We start from the raw sequence: 11,975 nt of genomic DNA on the forward strand, positions 1-11,975 counted from the left end.
CGTCCCCACGACAAGCACGGGAAACTACGGCGGCGCCGACCAACCCACGCAGCTGCTCGTGAAGAAGGCGCATGGAACATGTCACCGCTCAGCATCTTGCCACCGGAAGAAGGGAATCGACCGGTTGATTATCCGGGGAATGCCCATCGCAAAAATATCTGATTTTGGATGGAAATTGGCAATATTTTGACCAAAGTCGGGAAACCCACGTAGGGACGTGTGGAATCGACTGAAGCGCTTTTTCACTACCATGGGATCGCCAGAGTCAACGCGAAAAGGGAAGCGCAAGACAACTGAGTCGGTGATTGCACTGGAAGCGGTCGTTGGCGTTCCGACGACGCCTGGCGGGCATTCAGCACCTTTACACGGTGGTCTTTCGTGGAAACGCGACCGAGAACCAACGGATCGTCCGAGAATTATTGCAAATTTCGTAAATTCGAGGCACTGTACCACGATGTGCGCGTCGGTTGCCCCACCCACACCTTGTCGCAGACATGCGCCAAATTTGAATGAGCACACAACACTGCACCTAGCGTACCTACCTCAAGAAGTCTTACTTAAAGCCAGCCGTCGAACGATGGAAAGTCGACATGGCCAGCGCATGCAGACCACAGCGGCGACCAGGTCGCACCGGCTTTCCGTTCTCACGAGTCGGTCGATATCGTCGAAATATACACATTCAAAATAATCACTCTATTTCAGTATATACACCTCTTGGTTCGCTCGAAAAAGTTCCCGGTCGCCGCAGCTTCCTTCTGGCACCACGAGAAGGCCAGACACCCGTCGTGGATGCTGCTTGGAAGGTGGAGCCTTGCAGGATACCATTGGCTGAAGCACATGGGACAGCAATGGTGCTGCACTCCAGCAATGCACTGACTCAACCATGCCGTCCGTCGCCACACCATTTGGCATTTTGCAACCATGTTCCGGCACGTCCTCGATTTCGTCCGCCCCGATGAGATCACGCCGCGTGAGAACTGGGTTCCAAATGATGCCCGCGAGTCGTGTGCCATGTGCAGCGAGAGATTTTCCTTCTTCCGACACCGACATCACTGCCGCACGGTACGCACATCGATTCCCGATACCGCATGACATTTAACTCGCGTGATGCAATCCGCAGTGCGGAGATGTTGTGTGCAAACACTGCGCGACGAAGAAAGTCGCAGTGGGTCCCACAGCCGACCCTACTAAGGTTATTGTGTGCGTGTTGTGCCTTGCGAAGAGGGAACGACAGTTCCTGGTCCAGCATTCGTCGGTCAAGATGGCATCTCCGCTAGCCACAGCCGCCGTAAATCGTCCCTTCCAGCACTCTTGCTTCAGCGACAGGGGCTCCTTGCATGACAGAACAACCAGTCACAGAGAGCAGATGAAAACCCCTTCCTCCTTCCGCGTCCTGGTGCGCCGTGTATTCACGCGGTGGTAACCCGTCTTGCCTAGTTGCCGCCATGGGAAGCGGCCAGGGTTCCATTGGATCGGTTTTGCGCCCGATTCGTTTTCCGCCTGTACTTGCGCTTGTATGGAAGATATTATTCATCTATTTAATGCCCGTTTTTATATCCAATCACCGTGCTGAAAACACTAGAATGATGGTAAATGGTAGTTTCATTTCCCGTCACATGACACTGCAATTGGCAGGGGCGGCGGCGGCGACAGGGGAATAGGTCGGACTGGAGGGTACATGCGGCATGTCGTAGTTCTCGTTTGGTAGACGCGTGGTGTTGTCCCAGGATGAGTCTGACGATAGGGCATGGAATTGCAAGGCGACGAACCCGCCGGGATTTGTGTCGAGGGCGACGTGGAATTGCAAGATCGACGGCTGTGGGAACGCAATGGGCTGCAGCGACGTCATGATGACCGTCACGTTCGGCATTTCCTTCAGGATGGCCGGGAGGAAGTCTAGCACGACGACGGTATGGTACGGTGTGTGGAGGAACCCTTCGAGGCCGTCGAGGACAACAAGGAACGACTTTGCACGGCCGCTACGACCGCACAAGTATTCGATCCTGTGAATGCAATGGGGAAAAGGCACACTCTACCTTTTGCTTTTGATGTCCATGAAGGCCCGATGCAACCACACGACAGCATGGTCGAAGCCCTTCCGCTCGATGGTCGCTTCCACATGGAGCACTTGGATTCCTCCGTCAAACACCGCTCGAAAGCTCACATATTGTGTCACCGCTAGCGCCAGCTGCGTTTTGCCTAGATTGAAGCATCAAATGCACTCGCCGTCAACAGCACTGCATAGTCCAGGTCACACCGATGGCTGGAGGGCCATGGATGTTAATAACGCGGGTCTTGTGATCGGGGTCCATCAAGCGGTAGCAAATCTACACGGCATTGCGCGAATTATTGTACGCGCTCCATCGAGGCATCGCCAGCTCACATCATGGGCTTCGTATAGCCGGTGCGTAAACTCCTGTGTTGGCCGACTTGTTAGGGCAGTGCTCGCCCATGGAGTCGACCGATACCTTACACACGGCCATGGACAAGCTGTCTTTGCGCAGCGAGGATCGGAACGTCGGCGACGCTACTGGGTTGTCTGTGAACGGATACAGCACTTCCGCACCGAGGTGGGCGCTGGACTTTGGGTACAGCCGAAACTAAGAGGCCATCGTCATGCATCGAGGATATGAAAAATGGACGACTACCGTGTCCATCGGTAGACGTGTGCTGCACTGAGCCAAGTTGAAACTCGTCTCGATCGACTTGCCGTTGATCAGCGCGCGGTAAAAATGGCTGCAGTAACATGGCAAACCATCAGCGGTGTGCGGTTGTGGCACATTCTGGCCAGAGTTGGCAGCAAAGCGGAACCAGAGCTACGGACGAGATCGAGATGACCTTACGTGGAGAAGCACAGGAGCTGTGACGACGCCACCATCCGCGTTCCTGGCGCGATCGCGACAACATACGGCACTCCGGCGTCCAAGAGGAGCTGATGGGCTATCCACAGCCACTCGATCAATCCCGTATGAGATGGATGGTGTACGTGTGGGGCGGCCGTTGTGCTGATACACGGACAACTGGACGACTTGGACGGCCGACCCTTGAAAGAGCCGCTTGAGTTTGTCCAAGTCGACGGGGAATGCGCCCCCTCGACCGTCTTCTAGAATGAGCGTCGTTGCGGTAGCCGCACAGGCCAAGTGCAGCAGCTGGCATCCGTCGGCCACGAGTTCCTGAAGAACGTCCCATGACGCGAATTCGACGGCGAGGTCCACTGGCTGCGGCATGAACGTCACAGGGAGCCCGGTCTCGTTCGCGCGCAGTTCCGACTAGATGCACACCCGCTTCAGAAACACCGACATGCCGTTGAAAACACTCGTACGATTTGCCGGTACTTGACCAGCCGGGTGCTCATGGAAGTGTGCATGGTGTGGACTTCTCGGTTCTAGCCACTCCATCCTGAGGGCAATGGATGGATGGACGCGATCGAAGGTACATTGAGGGAGAGGCCCAGGCTGTTGTAGTCGAGGATCGGGTGCGCAAACAGGACGCCCTACGTCCTGCCCGTGACACTTGTTTCGCCCAGCAAAAACGTAGGCATCGTGCGTTCCAGTGTTGATAATCGCGGCGCCCCTGCGTTTGCCACGACGATCGAGGTCTTACCAGGACGTTGTGGCAGGGTGGATGCGGCGGCGGCGGGATCGCGTAGTTGGTCACGACGTACCCTAGTATAAGGTACTTTGCAGGAGATACGAGCAGGCGGATCTCGTCTTGGATGGCGAGTGCTTGCGTTGCCTGGGAGGCTAGACCGCAACGGGTCAGCCAGTTCAATAAAATTGGACGCCACATCGAGCAGTCACGTACCAAGCGACCGCAGTCCAACAAAGATGGGGTGGAGACTTGTGTTGGTCATGGTTAAGTCCACACCGCTGGCCGTCACCTGCCACCGAAACGTGACATGGTTGGCACTGAAGAACGCCTTGTAATGTGGGAACATGTGCTTCATGGGACCGGTCGTCAGCATCTCTCTCGTGATCGTCATGGAGCGGCGTTGCGCACTCATCTCGATCTGGAGTAACCCCGCAGCACGGAACGCGTTGAGCTGCCGGCGTGAGAGTTGGTTGACTAGTTTGGGATGCAATTGCAGGTAGTACACGACGTTATGGAAGCTGGCTTCGGCCTCGGGAGAAAGCTCGGTCGATAAGTCCACGTCCAGAATCGTGTCGGCATCTGCGTCCGAGCAGTGCGTGGAAAAGTCCACCATTGTGTTCTCCGTGTAGTCTGGACTGATCGACGCAGATATATGCACGGGACCAACGCTCAAACGTCTGTTCGAGAGATTGCTGAGGGCACCTGCGCTACTTAATCGCCATCCTACAGCTCGACGCATCAAATAAAGTACATGCAGTGGATAGAGACGCTGTACCCATGTCTTGGGAGCTTCGACCGATGGAAGCAGACACTGCAGAGTACGACAGAGTGGCGTCAGTCATGTAGTCTGGCCCCACTATCAAGGCATCGTCGTCATTGGGAGGGTCATTGTCGTCGCGATCGTCCGGCCAGCCTTCTTCTGGAGAATGCATCATTGGTTTATACTGCTGAGCGAGCATCAAGTCATGATCAACGTATCCATAGTCTTCGCAATCGCCGTAGGCGTCGTCCAAGGACAAACTAGACAGATCCTTCATGTCATCTTTGCCTTCGTCGCAGGAGTACGCCTTTGGTCGCTTCGGGTCGCTGCCTGGAGGCGGCAGCGGCGGCGAATTTGCTCGCTTCATGGAATGCTTGTCGACAGGATTCATTTCACTAGCACATGACATTCGGATAATTCGCATCACTTATCCGGATCGCTATCTACTTCAACAAGCGAACATGACTTTGCCGCCGGCGACTGCGCCACACGACGGCACGCCATATTGCTCCCACGAACGCAATCGCGAGCACTGCGACGAGGACTACGGACTCTTTTGCCCAGAAGTCTCCCTGGACACCGAGCATCTCGCCATCCCCCGATGGAACTGAGCAATTCAATGGCAATTTGGATGGCCGTGGTGCCAGGACAACGTGTGCGCCGTGTGCATCGACAACACGACACAACGGATCGCTGTAGTACGTAATCGCTTGGGCTTGACAGTCGACGACGAGGAACTTCCGCGGGGCGAATTGCACACATGCTCGGTCGAGAGCAAGGCTGTTCGCGTCAACTCCGTTATCTATGTTCATGTAGGCAGCGCTGAGTGCGAAGTCCTTCGATCTCGGTGGAATACGATTCAGCTCAATACCATCGATACACGATTGAGTGTCATGCGCGATGGCCACCACACCTTGCAGCGTTGCCATATACGTGAGTGGCCCCGAGCAGTCTGGGTTGGCATATCCCTTTATGTACTTGAGCAAGGGTGGCGGGTGCGGCATGGATGGGACGGCCGCGTCATTCGGAACAAAACACTCGACGTGGGGGTGTGCAATCTCCACGACGGGGACGTTGTGGGAGCAATTCGCGTCGGTAAACATGGCGTATGCCATCGTGGAGCAGTTCACAAACGCGAAGAGGTCCACGGCAAGGCCGGTGTGCACACACGTCGCGTCAAGCACCACATCGGTGGCAAACTCGCGGCGAATTTGCATGTACTGCCGACCTTCGAGGTACAGGCCGGTGTGCGTGGCCGTCTCGACACCGACATGGCAGGATCGGAGAGGCTCGTAGTTGGCACTCGGTCCCGATCGAACGTGAACCAGTCCACCAGAACAGTCGGGATGGGCGTACACATTCAAGAATCGTGGCTCCATTCCCAAGGGGCGGTCCGGCAAAATCGCAATTTCCGATCTCCCGTCTGCGTGATTTGTCCTGCCTTCCTTACGGCCAAACAAGTGTTCATGTCGGAAGTTGGGGCGTTGGGCTCACGAACCCAGATAAGACAGCGTTGGCATAAGATGTACAGTCCGTTGCTGCAACTTTGTCTGCAAAGCAGAACCGCCCACGTTCTCGAGCAAGATGGACCAACGGTTGGAGTGCACACTGCTCCCATCGGTCGTTCCATCTCTGTGCCCTGGCATGCAGAACATTCGGCGCGGGGCTTCGTGGAGGGTGCTCCTCGACTTTGGCTCATAGAAACCATGGAAGACCAGTGTGAAGCTGGGATGAACGGATGATTCATTCTAGATGCTATCTAGTTGACCACGTTTCTGCCTGACGTATGGTACGACGGCTGCGACGATGACGACGGGTTTTTCAGGGGAATGTTCACGTGAGACTTGCGGTTGCGGCGGTAGAGCACGGCAAAGATGCCACCAACAGCGAGGGAAATCAGGACCAGGCCAACGAGGGTGCCGGAAAACCCGTGCCCCCATCCCCACCCCGGGGGCCGGTTCAGGACGTTGCAATGGATGCCCCACACTTTTGACGGGTACAGCACTTCCTGGTCGCCCGATGAGCACGAGTCGTCGTTGAAAAAGACGGAGGTCCGTGTAGCACAGTCCACCCGGACAAACTTGTCTGGCGCGTACGACACGCAGCTCTTGTCGAGCACAGTCCCTTTGAACAGCATGTACGGGTTGGTCACTGTCATGTACGTCTTTCCGCCGACAAATTGGTCCGGTTTGGGAGGTACGAGGTCGATCTGGAACCCATTTGTACACGGATCGACGTCTTGGGCAGCTGCGAGCGCCCCCGTGAACTCGTCCGTGAACACGATAGCCCCCGTGCAGTCTTCGTGTTCATACTTTTTGAAGTACTTGGGGGGAACTTTCGACTTGGCCGTGGCTGAGTAGGCGTTCGGTATTACGCAGGACGTGGCGGGCGGCGACACGTCATCGTTCGTGTCCATCGGCACGTTGCAATTTCCGTCTTTGTAAAAGCCAAACACGCGTTCTGGGCAGTCCGCCCGCATGTATCCCCGGTCAACACCTGTCCACACGCACGTGTGCTGAATGATGCGCTCGGTCATACCAGAATCCCACTGCAGATCCATGTACAATTCGTTGGGAATAAAGTTGGTCGTTGGCACTGGCGTCGTCGTGACCTGGACGCCACCGACGCACCCGGAGAACGGAGCCGACGAATTGGCACTCGACCTCACGTACTGCGCGCCGCCGCTGCAGTCGACGTGCTCGTAGGACACGATGTACTTGGCCGACATCTTGCGAATGATGGCCCACGGACTGACTGGCAACGCTGCATTGTCGACGCCATGCTTGATACGGCATGCTGGATCGCGAAACCGTCAACGGTCGTGGCAGTTACCGAATGGATCTTATGTGAAGCGGCGCCGACATTGCATTCAACCAACACACGACGTTTGGGGAACCAAAGGATTACCACGTGATTCACCAACTTGATGTGCTCGGGGTCTTAATACATACAGAATGCACGTGCGTGGTGGCTAGTGCTGAGAGCCACAGCCTTCCGCTTGGAGCCAGCACATGAATAGTACGTCCAAGCTTTGGTGTGACCAGAGTGCTTTGAACAAATTCAGCTCATGGATTAGACTTTGTTGATGCAACACGGATGTCATGGAGGACACCGCCAAGTCGGTGGCGTCAGGTGTGTTACAGCCTTTCTTGGCAAGTCGGACTGCTCGCCTCTGGTGATCGCTGAACGGCGATGCTTGTCGCCGTCGCCACCATGGCGAACCCCTCCGATCTCGAGGTAGCAGGTCAATGGGTCCACATTTGTGACAAAACACGACTTGTACACAGTGACAACCAGGACTGCAGGACGGAGCACGCTGCATCGCGGAACAGGAGCACGCCAAGCTTTGCGCAGTTGTTGTAGATGAATTCATCGAGGATGGAGGCGCACTGTCTGTAGAGGACAGTGGCCGCTGGACCAGGTAGCGTGTTGCTCATATTCACTTTGTCCGCGGTAAAGCGACCGCGGTCCGGAGGTGAGGCAGAAAAAGAGGTGACCGTTCTAGCATTGATCCAGAAGCGGTCGCCGTGCATTGCTATGGTCATCGTGCACTCCACAGGATGCACGATGCCTTTTCCAGCACGTGGGTTCATAAAAAGCAAGTCCGTTTCGGTGCAGGGCGTAGCAATGGGCTAGATCTGGTGTTGGTGGCGACTGCAGGACACCGAATCGACTGAAAAAGTATTGGACGGCGTCGAAACTTGTCGCTGGAGCCACGACGTGCAGTTAGGAGCACGCGGCGTCCGAGAAGAATACCATGGTACTGGGCAGTTCCGTCGGCACGGGCGTAATTCACCTGGTGTTGGGCATTGAGGGCATCGTCGCGTTCATGAGCGCTGCAATCCTTGCCGACATGGGGAGGTTTATGCATTGAAACGTAATTAATACAGATCTGGGCCCATGGACTGGACTAAACCGGCGCAATTTGGCTGCTCCGACTGGAAAATGAAGCCGTAGAGGAGGTTGCAGGGCGCGGTGTACGAGTGCTGCCTCTGGGGTTCGGTGTCAAGCACGATCTACGCGTCCTGTGGAAGACCAATGGCTCAGGGGCAACGCAGTTGGCATCGCTATACACGGCGTACGAGCGGGTGGCACAGTTCCTTCGCACAAAGTAGTCTGCGCCTCCGTCGACACATGCACATCGAGCGCCTTCTCAATGTTTGCTGCGCCAAATACGTCTTTGGCCGAGGGCACGTTGACGACGGACCTGGTGGCTGTAGTCGCAAACGGCGGCGATGTCCTTGGGCGGGGTCGATGTTACAATGGAGCCATATCACAGATATACTGCCATCTTGGTGGCGCATGTCGAATCGTTGACCGGTTTCACGACGGTTGTCTCCATGTAGCCCGACGTTGAAATCGCGCTTTGGACTGCGATGCTACCAGGCACTCTCCACATCCAAGTGCTTCAGAAATCCATGTCATGTAGCCGCATTCGGTTGTCTCTAGAGGCGGAAGTCGACCCCTCGGCCAGGACAACGTCGTCGCCACCACTTGCACGTCCGACCTTCCGTTCCAGACGTTGCAATTCTCCTCAAAAACCCGCAGCCACCGTCACCTTGTGCACGTGCCTCATTCTTCTTCGTACACCTCCATTGCGTTAGCTTCTGTGTGAGTTGGTGCTCACTCTGCTGCAGGGCGGCTGCCATCGTCACGTCCTCCGGCGTCCGTTTGCTTCGAGTCGAGTTCTGTCGGAGAGTGTTGGTCGCACAGGAAACTCTGTGATTGGTCGACATCTGTCGCCCTCCACCAATGAAACCCCGCAGTTCAACTACATCTCCCGAGACCGCCGTCGCGTCCATCACGATAGTCCGCCAACTGACCAAGATGCTGCTCGCTGCGACTCCGCAAGGACTTGCCCGTGCAGGTGAATCATTGCGCCAGGGCCGCCTCGTCGCGTTTCCAACCGAGACTGTGTACGGTTTGGGCGCGAATGCGTTTGACGCCAAGGCGCTGCTCAGCATCTTCGAAGCCAAAGGTCGGCCGCTGACAGACCCACTCATTGTGCACATCCCAACGGTCGACGACGCACTTGCGCTTGTCGAGCTAGATGACAAAGGCACGGCAATGTTCAAGACCCTTGCGACGGCCTTTTGGCCCGGCCCACTCACACTGATCGCGCCGGCGATTCCTGCCTTGCCTCGTGAGGTGTCGGCCAACACTGGTTTTGTCGGGCTGCGCATCCCGAACCATTCCATTGCCCAGGCTTTGCTGCGTGAAGCAAAAGTGCCCGTCGCTGCACCGAGCGCGAACCGCTTTGGTCACGTCAGTCCCACAACCGCTCAGCACGTCGTCAACGACCTCGGAACATACTCTGGCGGGCTGGAGGTCATCGACAACGTCGGCCATCCGTGCTGCCAAGTGGGCATTGAATCGACGGTCGCGAAACTTGTGCCGGATCAAAACCAGCTTCTTGTGTTCCGGCGTGGCGGCGTGTCCGAGGCGGCGCTCCACGACGTCCTCAACGTCCAACAGCGCCTCCATGTCGACATTGTGTACGCGCAACGCGTGGTAGCTGACCACTCGACCCAGAATCAGGTCGCTCCAGGCCAACTGCTCACGCACTACGCGCCCGACGTCCCCACGTTCATGGTCGACACAACTCCGGTCGCTGCGCCTGCCGACGCCGACGTCCGCACGTGGGTCGTTGTCGATTTCCATGGCCAGCTGCAGGCGCTGCAGCCCGTCGTGGCGGCCTACCTGGACCTTTCCCCACCGTACGCTCGTGATTCCATCGGTCTGATTCAAATACGTGCGCTGGTGATTAGTGGTGACATTACCGAAGCTGCGCGCAACGTGTTCGACGCGCTGCGGTGGGCCGAGCAAGTGCCGAACGCGACAGTACGATCATGGAGGAGGATGCTATCTGACAATTTGTCTGCTCTAGCGCATTTTGATCCCGGACGTGTCGGCTGTGGCCCACGAACACGCCGCCGCCCTCCACGACAGGTACCCGATCTCTCTATCCAGCAACGAACCCTCATGACCACTCACGTGCTCTCCAGATTATTCCGCGCATCGTCTGGCAACCGCACGTCGATTTAACCGTGACAATTGAACCAGTATATTACGAGTCCAAATCCTGCACATACAGCAGTGCTTGCGGCGCTAAGCCCTGGTGTCCACACAATCCACATGACCCATCCAAGTCCCAGGATGTTCGAGGTACGTACGGCGTCTTGCAGCGTCACGTGGCTGTGGTCCGCGTCCCAGCTCTTTCGCGGAAAGTTCGTCGCGAGTTCGTAGCGTACGATCGCAATCTCTCGCTCGAAAAACGCCACGTCGACGAAATCGCGCACCGTCTGCCGCAACACCATCCCGACGTCATGGCATCGGTCTCGTTCACAAACGATAGACCTACTTGAAATGTGTCGGTGGCCCAGAACAACCGCTCCAACTTCGTCCCGTTATGCAGCTGCAGCCTTATGAACGCCGTGTCTTTGCCTTTGGTCGCTGGACCGTTGGTCAGGCGGCTGCGTTTGAGCTCGACCGCGGCTTCGCGTTCGGCCGCCGCAGTCCGCGCGGCCTCTGCTTGCGCATGCAAGCGTAGAGACTCTTCCCTTGCTTCCTCTTCCTCTTTCGCCTTGCGCAGCGCCTCTTCTTCCGCCTGCACAACTTCGTCCAGTCATTGCAATCTACCAGCTGAGTGGTCAATACAGCACCTTGCGCCGATCGGCCTCAAGCGATTGCTGGTATTCTAGGTCTTGCTGCTCGCGCAACAGCTGCGCTTCCGTCCTTCGTGAGATTATTTTAGAGGGGTCAAGCAGATGCATTCGCATCGGAGAGCAGTACAGCTACCGGAAGAGTTCCTGGGCACGGGCAGTGGCGAGCTGCTGCTGATTGCGCTGGACGGCAGCTGTAAGGCGGGACACAAGCGCTGTCTTTGGGATGTTCCCTGCATGCACCAGTTCAGCCACCAAGGGGGAATTGCAACCACCGCACCTTGGACTTTGTCAACGATATTGATGCCGCGGGGCGTGGACAGCACCAAGCACAGAAAGGGAAAGGAAGCTGCACCGAGAGACAGTGAGACACTATATCCCTCTGGTTGGAGAACGGAGCCGGCCCAGAAGAGGACGTTGTCATGACCAGCGACAAATGCCTGCATGTCGTCCGTGCACAACGCGTTCCTGAACAAGATCGTGTAAGAGAACGGTGTCGAGATGGAGCGATCAACGCACTTGCAAAACGACGGCGTGTCTTGGTGAACTTCCGAGTGCAGGTAGACCAGGAGGAACTTGCCGTCAGCCTTGGCCAAGTTGGTAGTATCACGGAACGACAACTGGACAAAATCCGGGCAATGGTCGCCGTATTCTCGACGAAGACTGCTCTGCAGGGAAGCAGCCATGGACTGCAAGATCAAGACGTCAGATTTGAAGCAATGCGGTGATGATTTCTACCTCTGGGGTGTCCGGGGTCGGCGGCCCAAAGATCCATTGCCACAACGAGGTCGACGACGACGCGGCGTCGTTGGTGGAGTCCGAAGACGCAGGGAACCGACTCGATTCAGTTTGCGTCGCGCCGAATGTACTGCCTTCGTCACCACGTCCGCCGCGGCGGCGCAGGCTCGTTGCAACGTCGGCCATCTTTCTCTGCTCAAGAATTGTTCCAACACGTCATTCTT

General features: G+C 56.6%; 5 protein-coding genes across 8 annotated transcripts; 2 read left to right on the forward strand and 3 right to left on the reverse strand.

Annotated features, from left to right (window-relative positions):
- Positions 1–1,584: 1,584 nt before the first annotated feature.
- On the reverse strand, positions 1,585–4,733 carry H310_02377 (hypothetical protein). Of its 4 annotated transcripts, XM_008865864.1 has the most exons (13): positions 4,367–4,733; positions 3,805–4,314; positions 3,604–3,743; positions 3,437–3,493; positions 3,323–3,385; positions 2,987–3,269; positions 2,844–2,940; positions 2,649–2,736; positions 2,469–2,600; positions 2,384–2,416; positions 2,258–2,327; positions 2,037–2,199; positions 1,585–1,979 (listed from the first exon to the last, which is right to left on the reverse strand). In XM_008865864.1, exons 1-13 carry the CDS (start codon positions 4,716–4,718, stop codon positions 1,613–1,615), a joined length of 2,355 nt encoding a protein of 784 aa, XP_008864086.1. In that variant the 5' UTR covers positions 4,719–4,733; the 3' UTR covers positions 1,585–1,612. The 4 variants fall into 4 exon arrangements, with proteins under 4 accessions (XP_008864086.1, XP_008864087.1, XP_008864088.1 ...); XM_008865865.1 differs by having other exon boundaries at positions 1,585–2,199; XM_008865866.1 differs by having other exon boundaries at positions 2,037–2,327.
- Positions 4,734–4,746: 13 nt separating this feature from the next.
- Positions 4,747–5,795, reverse strand: H310_02378 (hypothetical protein). The gene has a single exon (XM_008865868.1). It carries the CDS (start codon positions 5,728–5,730, stop codon positions 4,795–4,797), a length of 936 nt encoding a protein of 311 aa, XP_008864090.1. The 5' UTR covers positions 5,731–5,795; the 3' UTR covers positions 4,747–4,794.
- Positions 5,796–6,065: 270 nt separating this feature from the next.
- On the forward strand, positions 6,066–7,128 carry H310_02379 (hypothetical protein). The gene has a single exon (XM_008865869.1). The coding sequence runs from the start codon at positions 6,226–6,228 to the stop codon at positions 6,709–6,711; it is 486 nt and encodes a 161-aa protein (XP_008864091.1). The 5' UTR covers positions 6,066–6,225; the 3' UTR covers positions 6,712–7,128.
- Positions 7,129–9,130: 2,002 nt separating this feature from the next.
- H310_02380 (Sua5/YciO/YrdC/YwlC family protein) lies at positions 9,131–10,424 on the forward strand. Its single transcript, XM_008865870.1, has 4 exons — positions 9,131–10,068; positions 10,120–10,192; positions 10,239–10,300; positions 10,357–10,424. Exons 1-4 carry the CDS (start codon positions 9,179–9,181, stop codon positions 10,394–10,396), a joined length of 1,065 nt encoding a protein of 354 aa, XP_008864092.1. The 5' UTR covers positions 9,131–9,178; the 3' UTR covers positions 10,397–10,424.
- Positions 10,394–11,951, reverse strand: H310_02381 (hypothetical protein). Its single transcript, XM_008865871.1, has 8 exons — positions 11,752–11,951; positions 11,533–11,702; positions 11,294–11,481; positions 11,150–11,246; positions 11,014–11,086; positions 10,713–10,958; positions 10,525–10,653; positions 10,394–10,466 (listed from the first exon to the last, which is right to left on the reverse strand). Exons 1-8 carry the CDS (start codon positions 11,935–11,937, stop codon positions 10,419–10,421), a joined length of 1,137 nt encoding a protein of 378 aa, XP_008864093.1. The 5' UTR covers positions 11,938–11,951; the 3' UTR covers positions 10,394–10,418.
- Positions 11,952–11,975: the final 24 nt, after the last annotated feature.

The sequence above is a fragment of the Aphanomyces invadans genome (assembly GCF_000520115.1).
Source record: "Aphanomyces invadans strain NJM9701 unplaced genomic scaffold supercont1.3, whole genome shotgun sequence".
Lineage (NCBI taxonomy): Eukaryota > Oomycota > Saprolegniomycetes > Saprolegniales > Verrucalvaceae > Aphanomyces > Aphanomyces invadans.

Bases quoted from the DNA above. Each gene is read 5' to 3' on its own strand.
- H310_02377 (XM_008865864.1), bottom strand. From the start codon at position 4,718: ATGAAGCGAGCAAATTCGCCGCCGCTGCCGCCTCCAGGCAGCGACCCG. The intron at 3,494-3,603 runs GTAAGACCTCGA...GGCAGGACGTAG, and splicing joins CACCCTGCCACAACGTCCTG to GGCGTCCTGTTTGCGCACCC. The intron at 2,737-2,843 runs GTAAGGTCATCT...ATGTTACTGCAG, and splicing joins CAGCTCCTGTGCTTCTCCAC to CCATTTTTACCGCGCGCTGA.
- H310_02378 (XM_008865868.1), bottom strand. From the start codon at position 5,730: ATGGAGCCACGATTCTTGAATGTGTACGCCCATCCCGACTGTTCTGGT.
- H310_02379 (XM_008865869.1), top strand. From the start codon at position 6,226: ATGCCACCAACAGCGAGGGAAATCAGGACCAGGCCAACGAGGGTGCCG.
- H310_02380 (XM_008865870.1), top strand. From the start codon at position 9,179: ATGCTGCTCGCTGCGACTCCGCAAGGACTTGCCCGTGCAGGTGAATCA. The intron at 10,193-10,238 runs GTACGATCATGG...TGTCTGCTCTAG, and splicing joins AGCAAGTGCCGAACGCGACA to CGCATTTTGATCCCGGACGT. The intron at 10,301-10,356 runs GTACCCGATCTC...CGTGCTCTCCAG, and splicing joins GCCGCCGCCCTCCACGACAG to ATTATTCCGCGCATCGTCTG.
- H310_02381 (XM_008865871.1), bottom strand. From the start codon at position 11,937: ATGGCCGACGTTGCAACGAGCCTGCGCCGCCGCGGCGGACGTGGTGAC. The intron at 11,087-11,149 runs GTAGCTGTACTG...AATCTCACGAAG, and splicing joins CGTGCCCAGGAACTCTTCCG to GACGGAAGCGCAGCTGTTGC. The intron at 10,654-10,712 runs GTAGGTCTATCG...GTGTTGCGGCAG, and splicing joins GGGCCACCGACACATTTCAA to ACGGTGCGCGATTTCGTCGA.